This window comes from Meles meles, chromosome 5, assembly GCF_922984935.1.
Source record: "Meles meles chromosome 5, mMelMel3.1 paternal haplotype, whole genome shotgun sequence".
Taxonomy (NCBI): Eukaryota; Metazoa; Chordata; class Mammalia; order Carnivora; family Mustelidae; genus Meles; species Meles meles.
In genome coordinates, this window is record NC_060070.1 from 82822877 (window position 1) to 82836588 (window position 13712).

Below are 13712 nucleotides of genomic sequence, written 5' to 3' on the forward strand. Positions count from 1 at the left end.
AAAGAGCCATTCAGTAAAATTACCACTAAAGACTAAGAAAACAAACATGGCTGTTTTGCTGGTCGATAACAGTGAAGTATATTAAAAGTGGTGTATGTCCTTGCAGATTGGCCGTCTCCAAGATCTGGTGAGGAAAAGTGAACAAGGTCTTGGCTCTGCAGAAGGCCTCATTGCTAGTCTTGAGGATACCCAGGAGAGACTTCAGAATGAGCTTGACTTGACTAAAGGCAGGCTGAAGGAGACCAAAGATGCTCTGTTAAATGTTGAGGTAATTTTAGAATACCTACTATAATCTAAACACCAGCAAGGTAAAAATATTTAGTTACTTTGCTTAAGGTTTATTGTAAATATCACATTGTATGGAGTGTATTAGTTTTTCAGGGTTTTGCTACCAAGGTACCAAATCTAAGTGGCTTAAAACAATAGGAATTTACTTTCTCACAGACTGGAGGCTGAAAGGCCAAAATCAAGGGCCATTCTCCCTTTGAAACCAAGGAGGGAAGATCCTTCCTAGCCTTTTCCAGTCCCTGGTAGCCCCAGGTCTTCCTTGGCTTGTGGCCCATTTCAGTTTCCTCCTCGGTGGTCAGTGGCTTTCTTCCTGGGTCCTCACGTCTTCTTAGAAGGATCCCCTTCCCATAGGACTAGGGGTTCACCCTATTCCAGTATGACCTCCTCTTAACTAATTACATCTTTACTGACCCTATTTCCAATAAGTTCTGAAGTACAAGAGGTTGAGACTTCCATATATCTCTTTGGGATCACTAAAGTTAAGATGCACAATTCTTTTGTTGGTAGGTGTTTGAACTCTCATGTATAGCATGTATAGCAACAAAGCAATTCTCTGTGACCTACAAATTTCGAAAGGCTCTGTGGTCTTCCATTCTCAGGGAGCAGAGCAAATATTTAAATCGCCTCAGAAAATAGAGAAAAGCATCCCTTAGAACTAAGAGGATAGTATCCAGAAAGTTCTTACTCTTCCTTCAGAGAGGCGTATGAGAGTGTGGGCCCTGAAGTCAGCTTGGTTGGGTGTGAATTCTTGATCCACTGCTTAATGTGTCACTGCCGACGTGTTACTTAATCTTATCCTCAATTTACCCACCTGAACAATGCAGGAGTGGCAGGGGATAATAATACACTTCACACCACCATCGTAAGAATTAAATGAGATAAACCATTTAAAACACAGTGCTTAATAAGATAGTAAGCACTTAGGAGGTGTTGCCTCTTATTAATATTATTTTAAATTTAATTTTTTTAGTTTAGAATTGGAATCAGTTTCATTTCTTTAGGGTCCTTGCACATATTTACATTACTCTCCTATAAGTAGTAGAACTTAATAAAAACTGTAAGCAAAACTTTAGCAACTGCTCATCTTTTGTTCTGCTGGGCAGTTTTAATCCAGAAAATGTAGGTGCTGCATCATGGTTTACCACAACTTTAGGAAGGCTCCTTAACAGGTGTTCTGCATGGATAGGAGCTTTTCTCCCTCCTCCCTGCTGAGTTTCTGTTGTGGGTGATATAACTGTACCTGCCATCAAGTGGATATTGGTCCCTGACTGTATGTCACCTTGTTGGTACCTTTGGGGGATCCAGACATGGGCAAGGCAGCATCTGCCCTTTAAAACTTTTTAGGTCAGGTTTGGTAAATAAGGAGTAAGGTGCTGATGACCATGATGGTAATATTGGTTTAATAGTTGCAAATCTGTATTGTGGAGTTTATAGTTTCTGGCATTACTAAAACCTTGCTGAGGCTATTTCCTCATATACCCTCCATATCTTCTTATGAGGATCCCAGGAGGTGATGGATATGGAAACACTTGAGGAAAAAAAAGAGCAAATTTTCTTTACCTCTTTTCTTACCTCACTAATGTCTAATAAGGTACTTTGCATTCAATAAAAGAAATACTTTTCAAGAAATTCTACCCCATTTAATGCTGCCTGTGTTGGAAAAAGTAGTAGTTCCTAGAGGCAGAATACTTAGTGAAAAGGACAGTTGGCTAAGATGGCCAGATCCACTTTTCAGAATTTATGGCTTATAGTCAGGTCAGCAGTGTAGAATGGCAGTTTGAACAGACTTTCTTCTCTCCCAGTAATCTGGATATGCCCTTCAGCAATGCTCCAACACATGCTATTAGAAAGTGGGTGATCCAGAAAGGGTCATTGTTACAACTGTTCCTCTTCTGCTGGAGCCGAAGAGCAGCTCCACTGCTGGCAGGGACCGAAGGTTGCCATGTCGTCCAAACAGGTCACCTCTAGCTCTAGGCTCCAGAGAGCCACTTGATTTACCCTAATCTACAGGCACTTTATCTATATCATATTATCACTTATTTTAATCATGTCAGTGAATTATAGCTATAATGCTTTGGTTCTGAATCAATAGACCTTTGTATATAAATATGAATGAATTTGAATAACATATCTATTTACTGTTATTTGTGTATATATATATGTATATATATGAAGATAATAGATACCCATGATATGGAAAGTGAAGATTATTAATTATGCTAGCTTTAAACTATTTAAAAGGATTTGTAAAATTAGAAGTCTTAATGAAACATAGCTTACAAAAGGACATTTAAAATATAAAATATGTGCCCTGTATTTTCCGAAAATCTCAAGTAATCATTATAGATGGCACTATCAATTATTATGACATAGGAATTTAAGTTATAATGCAAGCATTCTGCTTATTTGAAATAACCAGCAATGACTTTGCTTTTGAAGACTTGTTTTCATTGAAAAGTTTTTATTCTTTAGGGTGAGCTAGAACAAGAAAGGCAACAGCATGAAGAAACACTTGCTGCCATGAAAGAGGAAGAGAAGCACAGAGTGGACAGAATGGCCCATGACTTAGAAATAAAATGGACTGAAAACCTTAGGTACTTTTTGTACTCTGTAATGTAACCTTATCAATACAGATGTGCAAAAATGTTTTTCTATTATATAGTATGTGTTGTCTTATCATTAAAATCATAGTGACAGCATTTTTAATGAATTTTCCTGATTAGATGCAGAGAAATGGTTATTTTCTTTTTCTACTTGAATACTTTTTCTGATTTTATTTTCTTTATAAAATAATAACCTCAAGTCAGAAGAATTATTTGTTTTAATACCTGTTCTGCCATTAATAACTGATGAACAAATAAATGATCTTAGGTAACTTACCAACTTACCTTAGAGTCCTATAAGCCTGACTAAAAAAATAAAACTTTTATTCTGAGTTGACTTTTTAGGAGAATTAATTGAATACTTAAAAAACTGAAAATTTTTTTTCAATTCAAAAAATTGAATACTTAAAAACGAATAACTATATGATAGCTACTGAGAGGAATAATTCTCCTTAAAAATAAAGGCGTTCCTTTTATTTTAGACAAGAGTGTTCTAAACTTCGTGAAGAGTTAAGACTTCAACATGAAGAGGATAAAAAGTCAGCAATGTCTCAACTTTTGCAGTTAAAGGAGCGAGAGAAAAATGCAGCCAGGGATTCATGGCAGAAGAAAGTAGAAGATCTCTTAAACCAGGTAATTAATAGTCTTTACATTCTGAAGGTTCATTTTCCTTGACATTCTGTAGCCAGGAAGATGTTATAAAACATTGTGTGTTAATTCACTGTATTGTTATTTTTCATAGGGCAAATTTAAAATTTTAAAAATGTATAAAATCAAGGAGGTATATTCATTAACTTGCAAAAACTTTGTACTAAATAATGTTCATATGCAGTCCTAAATTCTGAAGAATTTATAGGTTTTTGGTTTAATATTTGAACTGAACACATTATAGAGGTTTTTAAATAGATAAATTACCCATATTTTGAAAGTATAAAATCTTTTTTCAAGCCATTAGCTATCACTTGGGCCCCAGAAGGTAAAATTTATTAAATGCATCCTGATTGTCTAAAGCCATACTAGAAGTGAGCAGTTTACTTCTTTCTCAGCAAAAGGGTGTTGCCTGTTACACTTCAAAATGTTTATCAAAACAAAAGGTAGTGATATTTTTAAGTCTGTCTTCTGTCCTAAATCTGTCTTCTTACGTCAGGTTCACTTATTTCCATGTTCACTGTAATTAAAAGAATTTCACTCATTTACACAACTTCTAAATTTATGAGTTCTTAGCACTTTTCGCAAAGCCCGTTATTAAATAAGACTGACTGCATGAGTCACTAGTTGATAAGCAAGTGCAGAACTTGGACAAGAAGCAGCTCTGTAATTTAGTGTGAGAAATCTACTATTATCTTTCTATTTGTGATCACGATGAATTTCAAAATAAATAGGATAGGCTTTCTGTAAGATAACTTATTACAGAGGGTACATATATGCAGTATCTTTCAAGAGTACTTGGGGCCTGCCGATTTGTGTCTGGCCTTTCATAATAGTTAATGTTACCCTGAAAAGGAAGTATATATACATGAATTTTTGAAACCTTTGAAATTCAGACAAAAGTAAAGAGAAGACAATTCTCACTAGAAGTTGGGCACCAGATTCTCATTGATTATTGGTTACCTTCTGTATACTTATTTTATATTCCTATTTAGAGACCTAGAAGGACATATTTTCTTGGGTAGAGAAGTCATACTCTACTGTGATGTTCTGTACTTTAAAAGATTAGTTCAGTTGTATGATAAAGATGAAAAACAACCCTGAAAGTCTGCCTTGTTTTTTAATCACAAAGTATTGACATAGACATTTTTTGGCTGAACTTGGCAGTCTAAAGAGGACCTACAAATTCTCCCCCTTATTTTCTATTAAATTATTTCATTACTCATGTAATCTCTCTTATAATAAATTGTCAGATTTCATCCATGCTTCTCTGATATTTTTTCTTTTTTTTTTTCCCCAGTATTTGTTCTGCATTGATTATTCCTGAGAGGACATAATGTTTTGCTTATTATTTTAGTTCTGTGTCATAAAGTAATTTATTACATAATAGTTCCAATTTTGCTAACTTTACAGAAATAATTTTTGATTAGTTTTCAAAGCAGATTAACCATACATATCAGTATAACCAGGAATTGTCTCCAGAGATGAAGCTGTTCTGTTCTGCTCTATGCCATCAGTCCCATTTCCAAAATGACAATATCTTCCCCTCTCCCCACTTCGAAAACCCAGGAGACATACACATTCCCATTGATAAACTGTCAAATAGCTGTTATACCTCGGGATCTTCTGTACCTGAAGAAAGTTAGGAAAACAGTTGAACAAATGATTCCACGCTGAAGTGAAAGTGGTATTATGTGATCAAAGTTGCACTCTTTCCAGGTATGTCAGAGGACAGAAACTTCCAGCAGGATAGCAGTCTTTTTAATGGAACATTGTTAGGGACAAAAGACCCCTCCATCCTTCTGGGCCCTTTGAATCTTGTTTTCTTGATTCTTGTGGATGGGTTCCTAGAGTCTGTGTGCTGTACCTGCTCTGCTACTTTCCACTTGCCTGACTCCTCCTAAATCCTGGTCCTCATACTGTCTAGCCCCAGCTCCAAGCCCTACAACCATCTCATTCTATTTACTGCTACTGCTGGCCTCACTCATCCCCTTGTTTCTAGCACTGCCAGCACTCCTCTGCCCTTAGAGAAAACAGATCTACCTTGGACTTTGGGACATGTAAGGAGTAAGAGTGGAGAACAAAATTGGAACAGCCAGGCTTTAGGCAGAAACCTGTATTGTGAAAAGTATCAGAGGATCTGTGTTTTCACAGATTTTAACTATTTCTGAGTAAACTGAACACGTCTATTTTGTGCCTTGGTTTACTTGTATTTCATTCTGCTTAGAGCAAAGAAGAAATAATTTATCTTTCATGTGACCTTAATCTCTTGAGAGTTAAATTTGATTTAAACTTACCTATCAAGAAATGGGCAAAGAAAGACACAACAGTTTCATTTTTCTTCAGTCATATGTTCTTTATTTTATCAAAATTTCCCAAAGCTATTATTTTTATTCTGTGCTCTGATCAGAGTCTAACTTCATATTTTTAGTTTTCTTTTAATGTTTCATTGTGTTCTTGACTATAATTTTCTTTGGACTACCCCTTAGTCCAAAACTAGGTACACTTCCGGGGCTAACCAGTGTATCTTTGAGTTCCTTTAGAGCAAAAGAACTACATTTTTACTCTTCAACTCTGTCTAAAGAAAAGCGAGTATACAGTGTGTTATGTGATCATATTTTCTGTTTATGATCCTAAAATATAATATATTCCTTTTTTTCACCTTTTTCAAGGCAAATTTTATTTTGGGTCTGGTCTGATGACTCAATATTCTAATTCCCTCATTCAGAGCCGTGGACTGAGCAATTTGGGAGACATAACATTCACATATAGAACTGTGGGACTGTGTAGTTTGGGTCTGACTCCTCATTTTGAACTTTGAGGCCCCAAAGGTTATTTAGCGGGTTATAGCCACTGTGTATGTATGTAACACAGTTTTTAGCCTGTACATTATCTGCAATCTGATAGGATTTTACCTGCAGTAAAAATCACTGCAGTGAGTGACCATAAATGGTCTGGACAGTTTATACTCTAGGAGCAGTGAAGTCCTGGCTCTGGCTCCTGCCAGCTCACATAGCCCTGATTGTGTGCAGGCTTTCTCAACTCCATATTCTGGGACATGTTGGTGGCTAGAAGTCATGATGGTGGGAGTATTTACACCACAGTACCAGTACTTGTTGCACAACAGGGCTTTATTTTTCAGAGAGCTATTATGTACTTACCAACATACTACTGGGTGGGAGTATAGAGCAGAGAAAGAGTGACATAGCCAATGTGATTGGGAAAAATTTTATTCAAGAGATCAACTTCAGTGTGACTTTCAAATAGGGTAAAGGATTGGGGGTATAGCTCAGTGGTAGAGCATTTGACTGCAAATAGGGTAAAGGATGAACATAAATATTCTTATTCATTTGATATTTTATTGAATATACTCATAATCCAGGCATTATGAGGAACACAGAAAAATGAGGTGGGGCAGTTGGGGAGATAGGTCATTGTGAAAAATTTTTGCTTCTAATCATAGGAGTTGAGAGTTCACTCAGTAAGGTTATGGATAGGAGACCAACATGTTGAAATTTTTATTTTATTTTATCACAGCTTAATATGACTGTGATATTGAAGTGAGGTTGAAATGGAGACATCTCAATTAGATAATCCAAAATGTCTGAACAGAACTCTTGAATATACATCATGCACCCAACCATCACCCCTCAACCTAAGATGCTCCTCCTAGACACTGCTCTCTGTCTCCTGCTCAGCCTTCTCTGACTCCTCTCTGTCACAACATGCATCAGCACTTCCTGCTGCTCTGCCTTCGAAGTACACCCAGGATCTGCCCATTTCCAGCACTTCCTCTACTATCACCCTATCCAAGCTACTTGCAATTCTCTCCCACACTGCAGATGGAACTTGCATTTGGTCGTCCTGCTTCTTCTCTTGCCCACCTACATGTAGTTTCTCAACCAGCCAGAGTGATGCCTTTAAAATATTAAGTTGGATCATGTTACTCTCCTGCTTCAAACATTTTACATTTAGGTTATAATCCACACTTTTACTGTGGCCTGTAGTAGCCTTATGATTTGTCCCCTGCCATCATCTCCTTTCACTTCTTCCCTTCCTTTTCTGTTATCCTGCTGGAAGACTTGGAGTTCCTGGAATATATATACACACACACCCAAACTTAATCTATCGCAGGGCCTTTACACCTGTCAGTCCCTCCACGTGGAATCCACTTTCCCCAGATCTTCATGGCTTGTTCTTTTACTTTGTTCAATTCTCTGCTCAATCCTAACTCTTCAAAAAGATCTTCCCTAGCCTCCTTCTCTAAAATAGCACCCTCCATCACTCTGTGTCCTCTTATTCTGCTTTGTGTTTCTTCAAAACATGTATTTCTACATAGCTTCATACTGATTATTTTCCCTATTAGAATGTAGTTCCGTGAAAGATGGATCACTGTCTGTACTGTTCACAGTTGCATACCCAGCTGCTTAAACTGCCTGACATATAGTCAGCACTCAAATAGTTGTTGAATGGAAGGTATGAAAACTGAGGCATAGTGACTGAAGACAAAGTTGTCAAATACATGAAGTACAAATAATTCTATCCATTTAGGACCTGAATTAAGTTTGTTTCACTAAGACTACAAGAGAAACTATAAAGGAATAAATCACGGGATTTGATGGAATACTTTGCTAAAGGAGAAAGAAATGTCAAAATTAACTCAGGATTTAAAGCCAGAATAATCAAAAGAAGAGCATTATCTGAGACAGGGAGGTCATGAACCACTTAACTGGGGGCAAGTAGGGTGGTGAGATGATAAGTTTGGTTTGACATACTGATTCTTCATCACAGGAGATTTTAGAATTTTTCACACGGAGTTGGACAGGGCAATGACATGAGTAAGCAATAGAGATTAAAATGAGTGCTGTTGGTCAAGAGCAGCTGAGAAGCCAGCCTCTTCAGGCTGTTGCAGACTGTGTTCTGATTTCTAGACCAGTGCTGTCCAAGGCGATAGCTACTAGCCACATACGACCATTGAGCACTTGAAATGAGATTCATCCAAATAGAGATGCCACTGTAAAATGTCTGCTGGGTTTCAAATACTTAGTACAAAACATAGATGGAATGTCTAATATATTTATGAGTTATAATTACATCTTGGATGTAATTTTGGATATATTGGGTAAAATATATGACTTGGATATATTGGGTAAAATATATGACTAAAAATCTACTTTTAAAAACATATGGCTTCTAAAATCTTTTTAGATTACACACATGGCTCTCAATTACAATCCTATTCAATAACACTGGCCTACACTATTTAGGTCACAAAAATTTGGAGTAAATTTGGTTCAGTGCTCATTCTGCTACCTCCATCTCTTAATTCTTAAATTAAGTTGATGTTAGGAAGGAAGGAATTCTTTTTAGAAATTGCATTTGTGCCTACTGAAAGAAGATGATATGTACATCAGTTTTTATGTTTGTTTTAAAAGAATAACAATAATACTTTTTAATGGAAGAATAGATGCATTCGGAGATAAAGGGATTAGAATAAGTGAGCTGGAATAATCATCTATTCCCGGCTAACCTAAACACCTTGACAGAGTCCTGAGCAGTGACTGGAGATCAATGACACTGACTCTCCAGTTCTGCATCATCTCTGTAGAAAGTAGGAGAGCAGGAAACTATGTAGAACAAACATCAGAGATCCAGCCTCAGCCCTGGGAAAAGAAATGACTGGAGTAAGGAAAAGAGAAGTCAAAGAAGAAGCAGAAAGACTGAGGGGAAATAATATATGGAGAAAGAGAGAAAGCAACTAGAACAGAGAGTGGGAATTGCAGATAGGACCCCAGAAAATGTGGAATGGGATTAAAGTCTACTAAAAACCAGTGAACATCCATTATTCTTCATACTTCAGTTCTTGGATTCAAAGTTAATATGCAGTATTTTCCTCAGTAAATATGGGAGCTTGTTTTTAAATTCTCTTCAGTCAAAAAAATTTAATTAACTGTATTTTATCTTCTTTTATCAGATTTAATATTGTTAGTGTTCCTGCTCTTGAGATTTTCCCCCAAGATTAACAGCACTAAATTGTTTTCTAAATTTATTTGCAAATCTGAAAATCTAAAAAATTTTCTTTTCCTTTTTTAGAATAAGTTTATCCAGTTCTTAAATTGATACCTTTAGGAGAAGAGAGTGAAGAGATAGAACAGTGATATCTACACTGTCTTTAAAAAGAGATGCTTAAAATACTGGGGAATTATTAATGTCTACTAAGTATATATCTGTTCTGCAAAATACTGTAGGTAACAGTTTGTGCCTTCAGAGGTAGTAAGACCCAGAACACACCGGAAAAATACCTACAAACATTTAGATAGCATTGTAGTAACAAATCAACTTAGCATATTCCTAGTTTCAAATGACAAAATACTAAAAAAAAGCACTGGGGATCTGAAAGGGTTCACTGGGTATATGATTATAAAGTTATTTAAGAAAATCTCTGAGAAAAGCTTTAAGAATTATCTAACATATTAATTTGTCTTCACCTTAATTTCATTTATTATATGCCTGTTATTACTACTTTAGTTTAAATATTGAACAATTATTTATGATTTTTTTTTTCTGTAGGAGAATTATTTAAATTGCGATTTTTCACTTCTAAAACTTGGGTTTGTTGGTTACTTTTCTGTAGATATTAGTAAACCTTGTAATTAATATTTTAAAAAGATTACATAATTTGCTTTAAGAAATTACCATATTATGGGGGTGCCTGGGTGGCTCAGTCGATAAGCGGCTGCCTTTGGCTCAGGTCGTGATCCCAAGGTACTGGGATCGTGCCCCACATCGGGCTCCTTGCTCGGTGGGAAGCCTGCTTCTCCCTCTCTCACTCCCACTGCTTGTGTTCCCTCTTTTGCTGTGTCTGTCTCTTTCAAATAAATATATAAAATCTTTTAAAAATTACCATATTATATATTAAATATTGAATTTTAGAACATTTTATTAAGCTTTAACATATTTTACCTTAATTGCAGCATAAGGTCAGTGTAATATTATTTCAAGGAAGTTAAAAATTTGATAAATGACATTTCTTGTGTTAGTAATGAGAATTTTATTCTGTTGACATTTGATGGCATTTGACATTTGTCAAAAATTTAGTGCTTCCGATTTGACATGAAGTGTGCTAAACCCATAATGGAGTCATAATGATCGCTGCCTTTTCATTGCTTATAATCTAGAAAGGAAGGCAAATAGAAATAATAGTTTGACACATTAACTCATTACAACTGTGGTACACAGTGTGTGTACCCTGGGAACCTAACACAGTCTGGGAACTTGGGGAAGGTTTCTTTGACTGTGGGATCCTTTACCTAGGACCTGAAAGAGAAGCAGGAGTCAGGCCAAGAAGAGAAGGAGATAGCATTCTAAGCAGAAGGGGACATATGTGCAAGGCCTTCAGGCAGCCCCCAAATACCTTTGCTTAGAGAGCAGAGAGCCAGGAGGTTGGGGAGGTAGGCAGATTGGATCACTTGGGGTTTTGCTGGGACTTGGTCTACAAAGCAGTGAGGAGCTATTGAAAGATTTTAATCAAGAGTGTGAAATATTCAAATGTTACAATTTTAGAACTCTGGTTACAGTACGGAGAAGAGACTATACTGGGACAAGTTAGGTGCCATTCAATGAATATTTTTCCCTCTAGGCAATCTTTGTTCAGATTAATATTTTCTGGACAAATATTTAGTATATTTGGTATACTCATTAGTTCATTTCTCTGAGGATACATTTCTAAGTCTTAGAATCTATTGGCCTTGTCTACAGAATTTCTACATGATACCGATGTATGTATTTTTTCTAAAAAACTTTTTTTCTTTTTAACTGAAATTTTCTCTTTGCTGCTTCTGTTACTATGGGGGAGAGGGAAAGTAAGGTAGGGAGCAGCAAAAACTAAATAAAAGTCCGTATCATTCATGTAGTCTTGAAATAAGCCTTTATTGACCTATTTACTTTTTGCCACATACCATTAGGCACTTTGGATACAAACTCTGAGTAAGACATAGTCTTTGTTTTCCAAAAGCTGGTAATTCAGTGGATTTCAATATGTATATACTGATATGTTTACAAATTGCAAACATGTAAAACCTTGTGCTGTTTTCTAAATGAATAAACTCAAGTTTAGAACAGTGAGATGACTCCTAAGAGCACAGTTTCTTCCAAACAAAGCTCTAAATTTCTAATTAAGTACAGCAACTTTTTTAGTTAGCTTTCTTACTTATGTGAAAGTCTGATTATATTCATCCTTTAAGGAAAATCCTGAAAAACATTCAGTAAGCCTTCTATGTTGAGGTATCTGAGTGCTGTCAGTTGAAGAGGATGTGCTTAGGCCCTTTTCACTTATCTCAGAACCTGACAAGCTTAAGATGTTTTGGAACAAATTGACTATTATATAGGGCATCGGTTTATGCTAACATGGATCTTGCTCATATAGAAAGCTTGCCAAATAATATTTTTGCATATAGATTTTTAGTTCAGCAAGTATTCTTTCAACTTAGGGGATCCCATCTAGAGTTGTGGCATACATACCATCCAAATGTTAGTGACTTCCAAAGTTAAATCTCTAGCCTTGACATCTTCCACCTGAACTCAGAATCACATGGCTGGTTAATAGGCATCTCAAATTCCACATGTCTGACTCAGATACTGATTCCTAGTCATCATCCCCCAACCCATCATCTTCACTTCTTGGCACTGCTTGTTTTACCAAAACAAAAACTAAAGAACCATCCTTGATTTCTCTCTTTCCTTTCTCTCTCATGTAATCCTTCAGTCGTGTTTATTCCACCTCCAAAACATCCCAGCTTCATCTGCTTCCATCGCCTGTAGTAAACAGTAGTCCAGGCCACGATTTTCATAGTCTCCCTTCACTTTTCTTCATAGCACTCAAAGTAATCTTTTATGAAGAATCAGATCTTGCCATTCCCCTCCTTAAAATGCTCTCAAGGTACTTCATTAAATTAAGGCTTTTTGTTTTCATGGACCTATAAGACCATAAGCCATCTGGCCCTTGCAAAAATCACCCACCTCATGTCATCCTCACAAACCTTCCCCCCCAACACACACACACACACACACACACACACGCGCGCGCGCGCGCGCGTACATCCACTCGCTCCCAGCTCACTTCTACCTCAAGGTCTTTGTGCTAGCGAATCCATTTGTCTGGATACACTTTACCCAGGATCATCACATTTCGTGGTTGGCTTTTTCATTGATTCCAAGTTGAAATGTCACTTCTTCCAACAGATGTTTTCTTACGATTAACAGGATCACTTCTAGTCATTTTTCTATCAAAGCAATCTTTTTTCCAATCATAGTTTTTATCAACTATTTCTTTATTTTTTGTTTTTTGTATATTTGTTTTATTGTCTTATTCAACTCTCTATATCATTCTGTATCTACTTAAGATATTTCCTGCAATTTAGTAGTACTCCAATAAAGATCTTCCTAAATGAAAAAAATCTTACTTCATTTATATATTAACCAATAGGGGTCATGACCCCATAGTGCTAGTGCATTTCCCCACTGCCACAGCCAGGTCTGTGATGTGAGTCACCCCAGGTCACAACTCAAGGACCATTCCTTTTGGTTTAGCTATTTCCATAGCTTGTAACAGTGAGTTGATGGAGGCAGTGCCCCTGTGAGTTTAGATTCCAAGTGTTCTAATACACTTCTGTTGTTTTAAATCTAAGATCTAGAATTCCTAAGGGAAGACCTGGCATGCCACTTTATGATCTGTCATATTAGCCTAGTTTTATCAGTTAGTTCAGGAATCCTAAGCAACACACATATTTTTGTCTGATGATACCTTACTTAAAGAGTGAAAAATAAAATCTGCTTCATAAGTAAATGCCATACATTTTAAATTGACTTCTAGTACAAGGACATCAGTTCTGAGAAATACAAAGAGGTAAAACAAAAACAGAAAAACACAACTAAAAATCCCCTAGGTTTTCATAAATTTTGTGAAGTCTGGAATATTAAGTATGAGAAAACATAAAGAGAAAGAGAAAGTAAATAGAATTAATACAACTAATACATATAAAAGAAAAAGTATGTATATATAAAATGTATATTATGCATTACATAATTTTATGTAGTATATATGAGAAACTTTAAATTGAGCACTTATAGAATAACCAGGTAGAAAATAATCTTTTCTCTCAAATTATTTTTATA

General features: G+C 36.1%; 1 protein-coding gene across 6 annotated transcripts in view; it reads left to right on the forward strand.

The window, feature by feature from the left end:
* FAM184A (family with sequence similarity 184 member A) overlaps nucleotides 1-13712 on the forward strand; it is a 116877-nt gene that overhangs the window by 70203 nt on the left and 32962 nt on the right. For all 6 annotated transcript variants that reach the window (XM_046006738.1, XM_046006732.1, XM_046006734.1 and 3 more), the window contains exons 7-9: nucleotides 107-268; nucleotides 2761-2882; nucleotides 3374-3524. In XM_046006738.1, coding sequence (XP_045862694.1) covers nucleotides 107-268; nucleotides 2761-2882; nucleotides 3374-3524 — 435 coding nt within the window. The remainder of the gene's footprint in view (nucleotides 1-106; nucleotides 269-2760; nucleotides 2883-3373; nucleotides 3525-13712) is intronic.